The sequence below is a fragment of the Carya illinoinensis genome, chromosome 4 (genome assembly GCF_018687715.1).
Source record: "Carya illinoinensis cultivar Pawnee chromosome 4, C.illinoinensisPawnee_v1, whole genome shotgun sequence".
NCBI classification, from domain to species: domain Eukaryota; kingdom Viridiplantae; phylum Streptophyta; class Magnoliopsida; order Fagales; family Juglandaceae; genus Carya; species Carya illinoinensis.
In genome coordinates, this window is record NC_056755.1 from 1,269,058 (window position 1) to 1,285,301 (window position 16,244).

The 16,244-nt window shown below is 34.5% G+C and overlaps 3 protein-coding genes across 3 annotated transcripts; all 3 read left to right on the forward strand.

Moving 5' to 3' along the window:
• The first annotated feature begins 4,861 nt into the window (after positions 1-4,861).
• LOC122307869 (chorismate mutase 1, chloroplastic-like) lies at positions 4,862-9,803 on the forward strand. The gene is made up of 6 exons (XM_043120981.1): positions 4,862-5,378; positions 6,838-7,063; positions 7,149-7,235; positions 7,735-7,878; positions 9,142-9,234; positions 9,367-9,803. Exons 1-6 carry the CDS (start codon positions 5,215-5,217, stop codon positions 9,607-9,609), a joined length of 957 nt encoding a protein of 318 aa, XP_042976915.1. The 5' UTR covers positions 4,862-5,214; the 3' UTR covers positions 9,610-9,803.
• Positions 9,804-10,928: 1,125 nt separating this feature from the next.
• On the forward strand, positions 10,929-12,971 carry LOC122306628 (lamin-like protein). The gene is made up of 2 exons (XM_043119067.1): positions 10,929-11,200; positions 12,214-12,971. The coding sequence occupies exons 1-2, from the start codon at positions 11,008-11,010 to the stop codon at positions 12,555-12,557; spliced, it is 537 nt and encodes a 178-aa protein (XP_042975001.1). The 5' UTR covers positions 10,929-11,007; the 3' UTR covers positions 12,558-12,971.
• A 1,034-nt stretch (positions 12,972-14,005) lies between these two features.
• Positions 14,006-15,075, forward strand: LOC122307876 (lamin-like protein). Its single transcript, XM_043120990.1, has 2 exons — positions 14,006-14,361; positions 14,514-15,075. The coding sequence occupies exons 1-2, from the start codon at positions 14,178-14,180 to the stop codon at positions 14,861-14,863; spliced, it is 534 nt and encodes a 177-aa protein (XP_042976924.1). The 5' UTR covers positions 14,006-14,177; the 3' UTR covers positions 14,864-15,075.
• The last annotated feature ends 1,169 nt before the right edge of the window (positions 15,076-16,244 follow it).

Sequence of the window (16,244 nt, forward strand, 5' to 3'; positions counted from 1 at the left end):
AAGTACTGGAGATGCAACTCCATCGTACAAGTAGTAATTTAACTACTATATTAACCTTAACGACGCACCGTCGTTCAGTCGACTGTACCTAGTTGGTCAGCTCCTGATCTTCTTTCAGGTCCTGTAACAAGATCTACCATTCGGGGGGAATGGTAGTTGGGACTACCACAGTGAGATTTGATTACAAATCTCAGCAAGTTAACAAAAAACTTCCATACAGACTAATGATGCATGGATGATAGTAAAAGCATAAATGCATAATCAAATTCATAAGTAATTAAAGCATAACTTAGTGTACAACATAACATAATTGACATAGCTTAAATTGAATCATGAAGTGAACTTGACTTAGCATAAACTTGCTCTGAAACTTGAATTAACATGAAAAATACATACTCCACAGTTGTTGTGGCCCCATGTATTCTACGTGTAAATACATACTCCACAGTTGTTGTGGCCCCATGTATTCTTCACAAACTTGACTTAACATTAAAAATACATACTCCACAGTTGTTGTGGCCCCATGTATTCTACACAAACTTGACTTAACATGAAAAATACATACTCCACAGTTGTTGTGGCCCCATGTATTTTACGCATCACATTTGTAGTTAAATACATACTTCACAGTTGTTGTGGCCCCATGTATTCTACACAACTTGACTTAACATTTAAAAATACATACTCCACAATTGTTGTGGCCCCATGTATTCTACACAAACTTGACTTAACATGAAAAATACATACTCCACAGTTGTTGTGACTCCATGTATTCTACGTGTAAATACATACTCCACAGTTGTTGTGGCCCCATGTATTCTACACAAACTTGACTTAACATTAAAAATACATACTCCACAGTTGTTGTGGCCCCATGTATTCTACACAAACTTGACTTAACATGAAAAATACATACTCCACAGTTGTTGTGGCCCCATGTATTTTACGCATCACATTTGTAGTTAAATACATACTCCACAGTTGTTGTGGCCCCATATATTCTACACAACTTGACTTAACATTTAAAAATACATACTCCACAATTGTTGTGGCCCCATGTATTCTACACAAACTTGACTTAACATGAAAAATACATACTCCACAGTTGTTGTGACTCCATGTATTCTACGTGTAAATACATACTCCACAGTTGTTGTGGCCCCATGTATTCTACACAAACTTGACTTAACATTAAAAATACATACTCCACAGTTGTTGTGGCCCCATGTATTCTACACATCACAATGCAGTTAAATACATACTCCACAGTTGTTGTGGCCCCATGTATCCTACATAAACTTGACTTAACATGAAAAATATATACTCCACAGTTGTTGTGGCCCCATGTATTCTATGTGTAAATACATACTCCACAGTTGTTGTGGCCCCATGTATTCTACACAAACTTAATATGAAACGTGACTGGAATACGAAAGGATTGAAGCCCTAACGTAACATAACGTGATTTGAACATAACTTGAAATACATGACCAACTTGAGATAGAAACATTTCATAACATGACATAACATATAACAGACAACATATTTAACATGACATACTTGTAATGTACAGTAATACATGACAGAATATATTATGTAACAGATAAAAATTGATGACAGAATAAATTCTGTATAATAGACAATTACGTGATAACTTGGCATGGCATGACATATTTGATAACATACATACATACACTGTAGTTCCTTTACTTAGCACACATACACAGTAGACTGCTAGTAAGTTAAAAGCTAACTTACCTCGATCTCCGCGTTTCTTATAAAACTTCAAGTGCGATCACGAGGAACTGTAATTAGTGATTCTAAAAGTTAGAACTAAATCACTAATAATTTGAAATATGGAAAATACTAACTTAAAGAGTAAAATTTTCATTTTACTCTCTACATGTGGGAAAATGACCGTTTTACCCATAACTTAAGGATTTTGCATACTAACTCCAAAAGTTTCCAAAATTTACATTCATCATGTAAATTTTGTCCTAAACTTAAATATCAACTCAGAAAAATTTAAAACAAAACACAACTATGAAGAACACATTATGGCCGAAACATCCATAGGCCATTTCCATTGATTTTTGTTGCAATTCCTTCAAATTTCAAAACTCATGCTTAAACCAAAATTTTGCAACAAACATCTTCCAATCCTAAGTTCAAAATCATACTTAAAACATCCATTTAGAAAAAGCTAATAATTAACACCAAACTTTTTTGTAAAAAGATCCAAGCACTTGAATCACAAGTTTTGACATTAAATCAAAACATCTCCAAGAGTTTCAAAAAATCAAATCTTACTTCTAACATATTCATAATATCATCCTAACATCAACCATGCTTTAAATCATCAAACCAAAGTCACCAAAATCACAAAATAACATTTGGAGTTTTTGGTTTTACACTTAATCCAAAAACAGAAACTTTTTCCTCAACTAGTTTTGATAAATATCTTGATCTATGACTTATAAATATATGATCTTCAAACCAAACCATCACATGGTTTAAAAAGATGTCCTAAAACATATATAAGCTTCTAATTCAAGATCACATGGTTAGAAATTAACCAAAACATAAATTTAGCCAAGAATATCCACACTTTGGCTTGTTTGAATATCTCTTTGCATAAAATTTCATATATTTGAAACTAACATCAAATATCTTCAAAATAATAATATAAAATGTATATAAGATACTTAGGATCCTCCAATAAAATTATTAAAGTCATTAGAATAGGTTTAGACCACCAAAGAGTTAAACTTTCTCAAAACAGAAACTGTTTTTCTTCTTCCAGTTTCTAAGTTTCTAAATCTAAGTAAATCTTTCATCAAAACCTTTAATCATGCAAAAATCCTCAACCAATAGTCACATATACATGTTAACAATACTCCATAAAAATTTCGGACCAATATCTATCCATTAGCTTGGTCAAAAACTCCAAACTATAACATATTCTCCAGTTTATCTCCCAGAATGACATTTCTATAGTTTATACAATATTTGACTGACCAAATGATCTTCAAATGGGGCAAATAAGATATCCATGTAAACTAGACTAAAAAAGGAACAACTTATATGAAGGAGACTTTATGATAAAACACTTACAACAGCTTCGAAATGGGCGTGCAAAAGACCTCCTAAAAGCTGTCCGAGAGAGAGTGTTTGATAATCTTTTATTGGAAGGTGTAATTAGATAATTTCGTGGGGAGAGGTGGCTGGAGATAATTATGGATGAGATATGGAAGAAATGAGGCTGGAGTTGAGAGTTGAGTGTAGTTTTCTCCTACCCAAAATATCTATAAAAGATTATCTCATAATATTTTATCTAATAATATCTATAAAAATCAACTCAAAATATTTTTACCCAATAATATTCATGAAAATTACCTCAAGATATTTCTTTTTATCCAATAATATCTACAGTTTTAAACAGACGTTTTGACCGAAAATATGAAAAAATGTTATTGCGCCATAAGACTTTAAATAACCCTCCGAGTCTAATGGCACAAACCATAATACATTTTGACACTTCTAACTATCTCCAATAATCAAAAACACACTTCTGATACCATAGTAAATAATAACACTAACTATGTAATTAGACAAAAACCTATATGATTAATGGATTCGTGAAAACTTATGGGGTTTTCACGAGGTTCTTAAAGTTAATAGAAATTTCACAATTAAATTTCTAGCGGGCTGTTACAGGTTCGGTCCTCAATTTTGTACAAAACCGGACCGAACCGGACCGGTTACACCCCTACGTGCCCGCCTACCACTTTTCCTTACGTGATAATAGAGAAATTTTACAGCGGCCGCCTACTTTTTTATAAAAGAAAAAAGTAAATATGATATTTAAATGAAAAAAAATTATTTATTTTAAAAATATGATTTATATATACTCTTATATATATAAATCTTATTATTTTAAATATATTTACTAGAAGTTTTATCCTAAATCTAAATATTTCAAATAATGTTAAATACAGTCACAAATTGAACAATTACAATATATAAGAAATAATATATTCAATGACCGAATTGAAAAATAGATCAAATTTATAAGAGTCTAATTCAAAATGTTACTGAACTCAAAGTCAAAACCTACGGATAGCTAAAAGAAAAAGAAAAAGAAAAATGCATAATAAATGATATTATGCTTTTGAGTTTGTCTCCTCAATTTGACTGATTATATATTTTTTTTAATTTTTTTATTTAATAATTAAGAAATTAAATATTAGTATATTAATTTTTTTAATTTTTAAAATATTTAAAAAATTTTGAAATAAAAAATACAATTTGTATTGAGGAGCACACGTTGTAGTCAAATATGGACGGTATAGTAGTATTACTCTAAGAAAAATAATAGAAGAGAGAACGAATGGGAAAAACACTTTAGTCATGATGTTGTTTGGTGTGTCTCAATTACGTAGTTCTCGAATTCAAGATGTTAGGGGATATTTGAATAGTGAGATGAGATAAGAATTTTGTAAATAATAATAAAATAGTTTGTGAATAGTTGTGAGATAGTTTGTAAATTTAGATTTTAAAAAATGAAAAATAAAAAATTAAATAAAAAATATTATAAAATTAAAATATCGTAAGAATATAATTTTATAGTATTATTTTTATTTAAAGATTTGAAAAAATTAGAATTTTTTATTTTTTATTTAAAAATTTGAAAAAATTATAATAATTAGTTTTAAAATTTTATATTTAAATTATATTTAAAAATAAGATAAAATAAAATAAAATTAAAATTTTTTTTATATCTCCATCTTATATCCCAAACCTGCTAGGGCCAGTGAACTCAAAAGAGTCAGAACCCACGTAAGGCTAAAAATAGGCAGAGAGAACGAATAGAGAGTACATGTGAGGCACGAGGTTGTTGGTGCGTCCCACGTCTCTAGTTCCCCAACCATATTTCATTAGCACAAAAGGGGTTCGTCTAGGAGTCTAGGACTTCTTCAAGGTCACGAAGCGAATGGCTGCCACAGCCACACTCGAGACCTACGAAATTCCAACACTCATGCGTACCTTCCTCCGGCACCAACCACCAACTCATAGCCCAAAACTATCTTTTTATTTATTTATTCCTTCTTTTTTGTCAGCCAAACTTCCCGTTAATTTCGCTTGTTTTCGTCTTGGGTTGTAACGCTTCTCTGTTTTGTTGGTTTTTCCCTCTAAGCTCTATCTTCCAATTTAATGGAGGTCAAGCTGTTAGGAGCTGGTTCTCATGCTTCCATTCTTGCAAGACCCATTTGCCCCATGGTCCTCCAGACCAGGCAGAGTTTTTCTTTTAGGTTCCAAGGCTCGAGCTTGACGAAGAGAGGCATTCAATCAGTACAAGCCGCAGCAACTTCCTTTGGGTACCAAATTAGCAACCTTTTTGTTTATTAGTGAAACCCAGTTTATTATTGAAACCCATCTCGTGATTCTTTGGAATTCATTATTTCTGGGATCGGAAAAAATATTTATCTGTCGGTTTTTGCTTCTAATATCGTTTTTGTTACTTTTATTGAAATAGGCATCTATTATTTTTCTCTGCTGTTTCCTGGTTATCGAGAATTTATTGTTATACTGTTCATGGAAATTGTTGTATATCTTGCCTTATGATCCGACTTGCCTGTCTTGTTTTTTCATGTTCACTGTATAATGTTTTCTACCTGCATGCATAAATAACATCTAACCATCATTATGAATGATCAGATCTGCATCCGAATGAGATTCATAAATTTAAAAGAAGAAAAATTATTCTGAACGGCTGATAAAGTACCAATTTTAGAAGATGCTCGATTTAAACTTACATTAGATGCTTCATGCTTGTTTTTTTGGTGGATCGATGTTGCTCTAGTTGTTCGTAACCTTGTTTACGAGTAAGTAGATATGGATTTGATTTAGTCTCTTGTCTGCAACCGGCGCTCCTTATTTTTAGGGCTACTTCTAGCACTTCCGTTTGGTATGAATTCATTCATTCAAAGAAAAAGGTACAAGGAATGATCTTATACAGTAAAATCCTAAAGCTTACTAATAATTTATTAAGAGAAATGCTAGGTAGACCGATGGTCTACCGAGCATTTGCACCGATAGGTGCATTTTTATTTTTTGTTTTTTGCTTTAAATGTTAAGAAATGTATTGAATTGGTTTTTTTTATTTTCTTAAATATTAAAAAAATATTTCTTAAGGTTAAAAATAAATAAATAAATCAGTCATTCTATCGGTAGACCATCGGTCTCCCTATAATGACCCGTTTATTAATAAGGCAGACAGGGATGAAAGCAGAAAGTTAGTTTTTTTTTTTTTTAGGGGGGGGGGGGGGGGGGGGGAATTAAAGAAAAAATAGGGGGGTAAAGTTAATTTCCATAGAATTTCCCTTACAAAAAAATATCATTTTTTTTAATATCTGAACTTTTTTCAGCCTACCAACCATACATCCATTTCCACCCCTGGAGAAAATGCATGGAAAAAGTGGCTTCATCCTTTTTCTATTGATTGGGTTAAAACTTTTCCTGAATTACTTGCTTAATTTTACTTATAAATTAAAAAAAAAAATTGCTTAATTTTTATCAGTTCCCTGATTTGTTTGTGGGATTCAATGATAAACCAGATGGCAACTTGTCTTGCTTCAAATTATTTTTGATGCTTCACTCTGTTGCTACTAGCTTGTCTTCCAGCAATAGTTGTGCATTCATACAAAATTATTGCTGGAACTCAAGTCTATTATGCATATTATAGAAGACATTATTGGTGTCCAGTGGCAGGATTTGAGCACATTGCTTCTCTTTTTCAGAGGTTCAGATTCTAAATTAGGCTGTCTTTTAATTTAGGCCATTGGTGATCAAGAAAAGGGTGGACGAGAGTGAGAACTTGACACTGGAGGGTATAAGATGTTCCTTAATTCGACAAGAGGATAGCATTATATTTTGCCTTTTAGAGAGAGCTCAATATTGTTATAACATGGAGACGTACGATTCTAATGCTTTCTCCATGGATGGGTTCCATGGCTCTTTAGTTGAATACATGATCAAAAATACTGAAAAACTTCATGCTCAGGTATGTTAAACTCCTGGAAAAGGAATGGTTGAAATGAATGGATAGTCATTGAAGGTATTCTGATTAATTTCTCATTGCACATTAGGTGGGTAGATACAAGAGCCCTGATGAACATCCCTTTTTCCCGGATGGGCTGCCAGAGCCATTATTGCCACCTTTGCAATACCCACAGGTAATAGAAGATGAGCATTCCCCATCCCTCCCTCCCCTTTTATTTTTTATTATGCTTTTTTAAGAAACTGTGCAGGGAGAACATCTTTTTTTTTAAAAAAAAAAAAAAAAAATCTGAACTCAGAAAATATTGTCTTTTGTCTTTGGAAGTTTGTAACATGGAGAACTTAAGAATAGATGTCCATAATTTTCTTGAGATCAGCTTAGTATGAAATATTTAAAAACTTATATTACTTGGGAGAACAGGAAAACAATGAAGAGAACCATGTAGATTTGCTTGCTTCATATAAAGTCAAACAACCTTGTTTCGTTTAACAAATAACATTAACGAAAAGATAAGTGGTCTTCCGTTTTATTATTGAGGTTTGTCTGAAAGGATTGCACCATTCTAACATCTCTCTCTCTCCCTGCAAGCAGATTTTTATTAATATAACTGCTGCCATTTTTTCATATTCTCTCTATTCTCCTCCATTTTGAACCTGTTTCTGACTTGCAAACAGGTACTACATCCTTTTGCCGACTCAATTAATATAAATAATAAAGTGTGGGACATGTATTTTAGAGATCTTATACCAAGATTAGTGGAGGAAGGAGATGATGGCAACTGCGGATCAGCAGCTGTTTGTGACACACTGTGCTTGCAGGTATGCATTTTGATTAAAATCATCTATGTTTTAGCAAGTTTCAAAATGAATTTGGATGACTATAATTATTATGAATTATACCATGGTAAGCATGAATGAGGTATGACTTGTTCTGTCTTTATCATCGTCTGAATTAATGATCTTATCCATCTCGAGTCTTTTGCTATATTTGCCCCCTTGTATCTTGATGTCTCTGTGTGTGCGCGCATGCGGGGGCATGCACCCTTGTATACTTTATTTGGTGTTAATTTCATCCATGGTCTTAATTGTTACTGCTTCACTACCACTGGTAAATCAAGCAGTGCAAGTCAAATTGCCTTAATTTCCCAAATTATGCTGGTTATTTTCATTCCTTACATATTTGGAGATCAATATATTAACCTATCATCCACTTACTTTTCTCATGTGCAGTAATGTACGTTTTAGGTAGATTTGCAAAGAACGCACAATTTTGATATGCTCCTTTTTCTCTAGATTCATTCATTGTGGGAAATTCAGAGTGATGGTCCCAACCAACTTATTCTTCAGTCCCCTCAAATTATTTTTTGCATGTGTAGCCTTTTTTTTTTTTTTTATAGAGCCGAGGTCACATATCCAAAAGTGACCCATTCCCACTTTTATTAAAAAGCCCTCACTTATGGCAGAGGAATACCCAAAAAAAAAAAAAAAAACAAAGACCCTGAAATCTTAAACCTCAGGGATAAAGATTCCCCAATACCCAACAATCAATCCCACAACCCAAAAACAAAATTCAACATTGAATAAAAGGAACACCAAGTTTATCCAATTGAAGAATGCCCTGAATAGGACCATGCAAAAAGGAGTCATCACGAAAATCTAAATTAATTCCTTGCGTGCCTTGTTTAGCCAGAAAGTCTGCAGCCATATTTGCCTCTCTAAAAGTGTGTTGAAAGCGAACATTAAGCTCCTCCACAATAGTTGTAATTTCCTCCCAAAAATTCCAAAGGAACCAATATTTACACACTCCCGACGCCAGCCGCCCAACTATGACCATTGAGTCCGACTCTACCAAAACATCTCTCAATCCCAGTTGCCGACACAGCTGAAGCCCAAAACATGTGTTGCCTAATTATGTAGATTGTTCAATCATCACAGATGTAGTTTTATGTGGATAGCTTATCATTGTAGGTAAACCCCAAAACATGTTTATCAACATCATTCATTACATCGTTGATCATTATGATCAACACTCTGTCTCCCTCTCTCTCTCTCTGCATTGATGCATGGTTATTGTGATTGCAGGCTCTTTCAAAAAGAATCCATTATGGTAAATTTGTTGCAGAGGCCAAATTTCAAGCCTCTCCAGGTACCTATGAAGCTGCCATTAGAGCACAGGTACATAATCTTTCTTGCTGTACTACTCCTGTGCAATGCACTTCGTGGGTATCGTTTAAATGGTTTCTAACTCCATCACTCTATTCTTTTTCCTTTTTTTTTATTTCCGGGGTGGTGTATTGGATTTTGCAGGACAGACAAAAACTGATGGATATGCTGACATATCCAAAAGTGGAAGACCTAATCAAAAGGAGAGTAGAAATGAAGGCCAAAGCTTATGGCCGGGAGGTGACACTGAATGTAGAGGAAGATGTAGCTGAAGCTGAACCGATATATAAAATAGTACCAAGCTTAGTGGCTGATTTATATGGTGACTGGATCATGCCATTAACAAAGGAAGTTCAAGTTGAGTATCTACTCAGAAGGTTAGATTGAATAGAGAGTTCGAATAAAAAGGAAAAAAAATTGTGTGTGGATAGGGGCTTTTGATGGTTGTATTTGTGAGTATTGTAGGTAAAAGAGACTCAGACACGCTTTGATTATGAACTGTGATATAATTTTGTGAATGGGGTGCTTGCTTCTGCATGTATCCAATAATATACATGATACATCCCTCGTTTGCTCTGTCTTGTTACTGGTCTTAAGCTAGATACAAATCCATGACTAATTGCAACCCTATCCCTCGCCTCTTCTTTAAGACATGAGACCATCTCCACAATCGATTAGACTTGGCCATTTGTTTTATCTTCCTTTTCCTATGATGATTCTTGTAACCAGCTTTTGGCCTTTTGAGACAATCACATGAGCTTCTAATGGCGTGTTCGGCACAATGATAACAACTACCGTGGGTGAGGTTCCATGAGCTCCAGTTTTTATCAAATTGAGAGACAGGCTCATTAGCCCACCATCTTGCATCTATCTACCCAAACAAGCCAAAATTATTTTGCTTATTTTGTTCACTTCATGTGCTGTTTGCTTGGTGACCATTATAATTGTAGTTAAACTATAATTAACAACTCAATGATAAAGATGTGGCCCTTTCCCTACCCATCTCCAATTTAAATCGGTACCACAATGACATCGAAACTCGTGCTCTCAAGTCTTGTACAGTTCATTTAAAATCCGCCACATACTTCTTACATAAGATCACGGGTAACCCATATGGAGCATTTATATATATAAATAAAAAAGTTTTCTTTCAAAGAAACCTCGCTCGTTCTTAAATAGGATTTTATTTATAAAAAGAATTCCCCAAACATGGGAAGAAGGAAATATTTTTCTATCTTGATTATTGATTGTAAAGCAAATTGAATGTTCACTTCATAAAAGGTAAGAGTTGTTTTTTTATTTTTTTATTTTTCAGTTTATAGCACTTCTTTATTTGCTTTAACAATAAAAGTGTTAACAGTCATAATAAAATTTTATAAAAATAAATTTACAAATTAATATAATTTTATATAATACGTTAAATACTTTATAATAAAAATTAATTTGTAATCTAATGTATTATATCAAGATATATTAATTTATGAATTTATTCTTATGAAATCTCTTTATAACTAAAACACTTATCTTTTAAAAAATAAAAAATAAAATGAATTTTAAGGAAATTTCGAACTTGCAAATGTATACAATATGAACGAACAAAACTGTAAAATAGTAATTAATTTAGAATGTAATCCATCAAACAGACGGAGACTGTACTGTAGCGGATATGGAAGTAACGGTAATAAGCCAAACCCAATAGATTAGAAAAAAACCCAATATAGTGAGAGAGACAGAGAGCCTTCCAGAGAGACTTGGAGAGAGAGAGAGAGAGAGCGAGAGAGCGCAATGGAGGGAGTGAAAAGAGGGACTGTGTATGGGCCACTGACCATGGCGGTGGTGATGATGTGCGCGGTGGTGGTAATGGTACCGGGAGTCTCGGCTACTCGCTGGACTGTGGGAGCGAACATGGGTTGGACCACCAATGTTAACTACACTATTTGGGCTCAGGACAAGCACTTCTACAATGGCGACTGGCTGTGTAAGTTCTCTCTCTCTCTCTCTCTCTCTCTCTCTCTCTCTATGTGAGTGTCTATGTGCGTGCACGCGTTTAAGTTTAGATCTACTCTGTCCTAAGTACAGCTTCCTTTGCTCTCTAACAGTATTTCATAGCTCACATTACGTCCTTCAAATCTTAGTGTGGTTTTGCAGGATGTTGCAGGTAAATTAGACAGATCTAACTGGGTTGTGGAGTACTTGTTCTTTTTATCTGTCTTGTGCTACTATTATTTCTGCTTAATTGTTGTTTTTTGTATGTGAAACTTAAAATTCAAGGCTCCTTGTCTCTGCTGGGCTTATACCGGCACTCAAATTCAATTGTTTTCTGTGTTTTGAGTTCTTTATTGCTTTGTTCTTTCACCGTCCTTGCTTGGATCTACGGACAAAGATAGTTCTTAATTGAGGATTACTGTGTGGAACAGCTCTTCATTTTCCTTACTTTCTTGAACTTGCTTGGATTGGCTTCTGTTGGTGTGAAATGTATAAAGTACCCATCTTTACTCTTACGAACTTTTCCTTGGGTATTTTTTTTTTAATTAATTGTAAATCTCCTTCTTTTTGGATCTTGATATTACTTTCATTGTCGTTCTTTTTTATTGGTACTAGGATTCGGTTGTTGGCTTTCCTTGTTTGAATTTGTGAGTCTGAACAGTCTTGTAGCCATTATGCTTGCGGCTGAATTTTAAGGCGGGACTATCTACTTGTAACATTTGGCACAAGCAAACCATTTCAATCACTTTTCTTCCGATTCTAATGCTCTAAAAGGATGGATTCGTGTACGAACTGTAACTTTTCTCCCGATTATTAACACATGTTATTTTTCTTAAATATGTAATATTCACCTTGTCTTGTTCTGCTAGAATTTCTGTTATTTCGTTTATATAATGTTGCTGAACTATTAAGTCATAGGATTGGTTACTTTCGATTCCATTAACCCACATCGAAATTTGGCTATCTGACCATTTAACGCTGTTGGGTAACTGTTGTTTTCTCCAGTTTTTGTGTATGACAGGAACCAGATGAATGTGCTAGAGGTGAACAAGACGGACTATGAGACATGCAATTCAGATCATCCTCTTCACAATTGGACTACTGGAGCTGGAAGGGATGTGATTCCACTAAATGTGACTCGACATTATTACATCATTAGTGGCAAGGGTTTCTGCTATGGAGGAATGAAGCTAGCTATACGTGTGGAAAACCTGCCACCTCCTCCCACATCTACCCCTTTGAACGAGAAGAGCAGTTCCCCTAGTTTAACTTCCAGAAGCAAGATTGTTTTGCCAATGGTTTTTGCCATTGGAGCAGTATGGGATGCATTTCTCCGGTTCAGGTACTAAGCATGTTGATCTTCAAGATTTAGCATTTTCGTGAAGGTATCAAAATTACTTTTAGACAGTCTTTAGCCAGTTTGTGAAAGGAATTGAGTTGTCTCCCTCTTTGGTGTTTCTTTTGTGGGGTAATTTATTTTGTTTCTTTTCATGGTAGTTGGCCTTCAAGTTTTCAATTGGGTGTTGTTACTGATTAGGTAGTGACTGAGTTGTCCGACATAATGACTGTAACACTATGAAATGGTTTTTTTTTTCTTTAAAAAAGAAGAAGAGCGAAATGGTTTTATTTGTTGGGGGATTCAGATGCGTAATCTGAGGAGCATTTCTTTTCTTTTCTTTTCTTTTTTCTTGTAATTTGTGGATCTGTTTGCAAGTTTATGAATCAAATGGATTTGTGGGGCCTTGAACCACGTGGTTGTTTTACCTTGCCAATTTTCCCCCCTTGGAATGTACTGCTGCTACTTCCTTTTATGACCCAAACATGGCTCATATTGATATTGATGTAAATATATCATACTCATCCAAGGGCTAGCATGAGAGAGAGAGAGAGAGAGAGAGAGAGAGAGAGAGAGAGAGGATCCAGGCCATCCTGGTCCTATGCTGCCACTTGAAATTGCACAAATAAAAAGTGTTTTACTTTACTCGATTAAATGACATCATGATTTCATGGCAAAAAATGCTCCATTTCATCTTAATAATGCTACTCAACTCCCACACACCATATTTTTTAAAAAATTTTAAATTTTTTAATATATATTTTTTTAGTTTATTCTTTTTAAACTAATTAAATTCTTTTATTCATTATCCATATATTAAATATTTGACAAAAGAAAAAAATAATAAAAATTAAAAAAAGTGTGGCGTATGGAGATTGTGTGAATAGTAGGAAGTTGTTGTAGCTTTTTTCATTTCATCTTGTCTTTAAGGCAGCAACATGCTTCTTGATATAAAAAGTTTTAAAACTCAAAACTGAGTAGAATTTAAACAATTGATCTTAATTTAGGAAAACAAAAACAATCGAGCCCTGAAAACTGATTAATGGATTATAATATGAAAGGAATGCATAAAAAATATTTAATTGTTATAGCTAATATGAATTCCGATTTGCCCACTAATTGATTCGTAAAAGAAAACTCACATCCGTAATATCCTCGTTCAAATCCACGAGATACAGCTAATTAATCATCCTCCACCACCCCCACCTACGTTTTAAATGCAAGAAACCCAGATCGCATACCTATTAGCAAATTCCTTTCCCTTTTGCTTCTTAGTGCAAGGCAAGGGAAGCAAACTCTTATCTTCTGATCAGTTGCCATAAAAAGGTAACCATACGCAGAATTTTAACCCCTCTGATCACATGATTAATGTGTCCAACTATCCCCTTTAAAGCATTGTACGCAATCTCGCATCAAATGGGTTATGACACACGTGTACAAGTGGGTTCTCACCGTTGCCAACCATGCAGATTTACGTTTGATTGACTCTGTTTACCGTTTTGAGGTTAAACCCAGCCCGTATCTCCGATTTTGATTCGCTCCTACAAGTACTCCGATATTTTTAAATAGACTCCTCGTGTGTTGGGATGCAGAGGGATCATCGAGAGAGAAATTGAGTGAGTGAGTGAAAGAGATGGAGGGTTTGGCCAGGAAAGGAGGAGCTTTCAAGGGGATAATGGTGGTGTTGATGATAATGGGGTGGCAAACGTGCGCTCTGGCGATTCTAATTCGGGTTGGAGGAGTACAAGGGTGGAATCAGAACGTAAACTACACTGTCTGGTCCAGTCATCAGCATATCTACGTTGGCGATTGGCTCTGTAATCTCCCTGATCTCTCTCACTCTCTCTCATTATTTGAGTTGTTCAGTTTATGCTAGTCATGTTTTGGTCTTAATTTACATGATTAATTTTTGGGCTGCTGGGTTTATTATTAATGTACGACGTTATTAATTTATGTTTGGTTTCTCAAGATTTCATCTTTGACAAGCATTACTATAATGTTCTGGAGGTGAACAAAACAAGTTATGAGAACTGTAATGACCAAGGTTTCATAAACAACATTACGAGAGGCGGTCGAGACGTGTTCCAAGTGAAAGAAGCAAGGCCGTATTACTTCCTATCCAGCGGAGGCTATTGCTATCATGGAATGAAGGTTGCTGTTAACGTGGAAGATCAAGCCCCAGTGCCGAGTCCAGCGCCTGCTTCTGCTCAAAACGAAAATGCTTCTCCAACGAATAAACCCGCCCCATTGATCCTGATCTCCATCACTACTCTTTCCATTGCTTTTATATCGGTCGGCGGCCTCTTGCTCAAACCATGATGAATATCGCTCGATCGTTTAATGATATAATTATATATATGGTACCGTGTCGAGGAAAGGAATCACCACTATTATATAATAAATACATATAATATTGAAGGGTTAGGAAAGAATTCATGGGTGATGATATATCAATATATGTATGGTAATATATGTAGCTGCAGTTGCCTTTTGAGGAAATTAATGAAGCGTGTCGAACATCGTGAGAACAACATGATCATGAACTGTGAAGTTTTGCTTTTTCGTACTTGAGATCATCAATTGGCTGGCATGAAATTGATTGCCAGTTCCTAAACATAGAAACACCGAATATTTTGTCATTTCAAATTTGAAATGTACATGCTATATATATGCAAGGTTCTGTTCATAGTTTTAATTTGAGAAATAATTTGTCTAAGGGTAATAATGTTACGTACAGTTATTTATGTGTATTTTATGCACACTTCATTAATGTGATTAGTTGTATCAATTTTTTTGTTAATACTCAACCAATCACATCAGTAAAGTGTACAAAAGAATACGTAAAAGTAACTATATATAGAATTTTTATTTATCAAAAAGTCGATTTGCACTCGGCAATGGGTACCCCTACGTACATGTCCCTCCACGTGTACAAATGAAATGGTGTGTTTCGTATACACCAGTTCTCCCCCCTTCCCTTTGTCACAGAGAGAGCAAACAGGATAATAATCTACTTCTCATAGCTTCGAATCTCCATTCTCTCCAAGACAAAATAACTTATCAAAGCTTGAAGTAATTATTCAGATACATCATATTGAACTGCTAAATCTTCTCCAAGAACTCAGCCTTATTATTCATCTGCATCTCCTTGTTACAAAACCCAATACTGATTTTTCACATAATAACTGCTTCTCTCACTGAAGCTTCTCTCTCTCTCTAAGATCAAGCTTTATCATCTCCTTCCCGAAGCTTTCGTTAATTCTTTCTGTATCTGTCTGAAGATTGTCTCTTTTCTCTTCGGTGAGATCGTGGATTGCCTTCTCTACAACCACAAGTGAGTATTTTATATTGCAAATTCTCATCCTATCTTCAAAGTTCAACATGATCGGTAATAAAATAACGGTAAAATATTTTTCTCTTTTATTTTTTCTCCTTGAAATTTCTGGAAGGGTTCGATATTTTATGTTTGGTTATCTGGAAATCGGGAAAAGATTATGAAAGTGAAGGAATTTTTTAAGTGATGATAAATTTTCTTTTGGGTGTACAGGAGTTGGGATAAAAGTCTTATAAGAAATTTTCTTGGGCACAAATTCGACTTGGTTTCTTGAAAAGACGTTTTTCTTCTTGAGTGCAGATTTCTCTGAGTTTCTTGAGAGACTGATTTTATTTTTTTATTTTTATATATCGGCCACATCAGCCG

Coding starts and splice junctions, on each gene's coding strand:
- LOC122307876 (XM_043120990.1), top strand. CDS start 14,178: ATGGAGGGTTTGGCCAGGAAAGGAGGAGCTTTCAAGGGGATAATGGTG. Junction 14,362..14,513: donor CTACGTTGGCGATTGGCTCT/GTAATCTCCCTG, acceptor TGGTTTCTCAAG/ATTTCATCTTTGACAAGCAT.
- LOC122306628 (XM_043119067.1), top strand. CDS start 11,008: ATGGAGGGAGTGAAAAGAGGGACTGTGTATGGGCCACTGACCATGGCG. Junction 11,201..12,213: donor CTACAATGGCGACTGGCTGT/GTAAGTTCTCTC, acceptor TGTTTTCTCCAG/TTTTTGTGTATGACAGGAAC.
- LOC122307869 (XM_043120981.1), top strand. CDS start 5,215: ATGGAGGTCAAGCTGTTAGGAGCTGGTTCTCATGCTTCCATTCTTGCA. Junction 7,236..7,734: donor CACCTTTGCAATACCCACAG/GTAATAGAAGAT, acceptor ACTTGCAAACAG/GTACTACATCCTTTTGCCGA. Junction 9,235..9,366: donor AAGCTGCCATTAGAGCACAG/GTACATAATCTT, acceptor TGGATTTTGCAG/GACAGACAAAAACTGATGGA.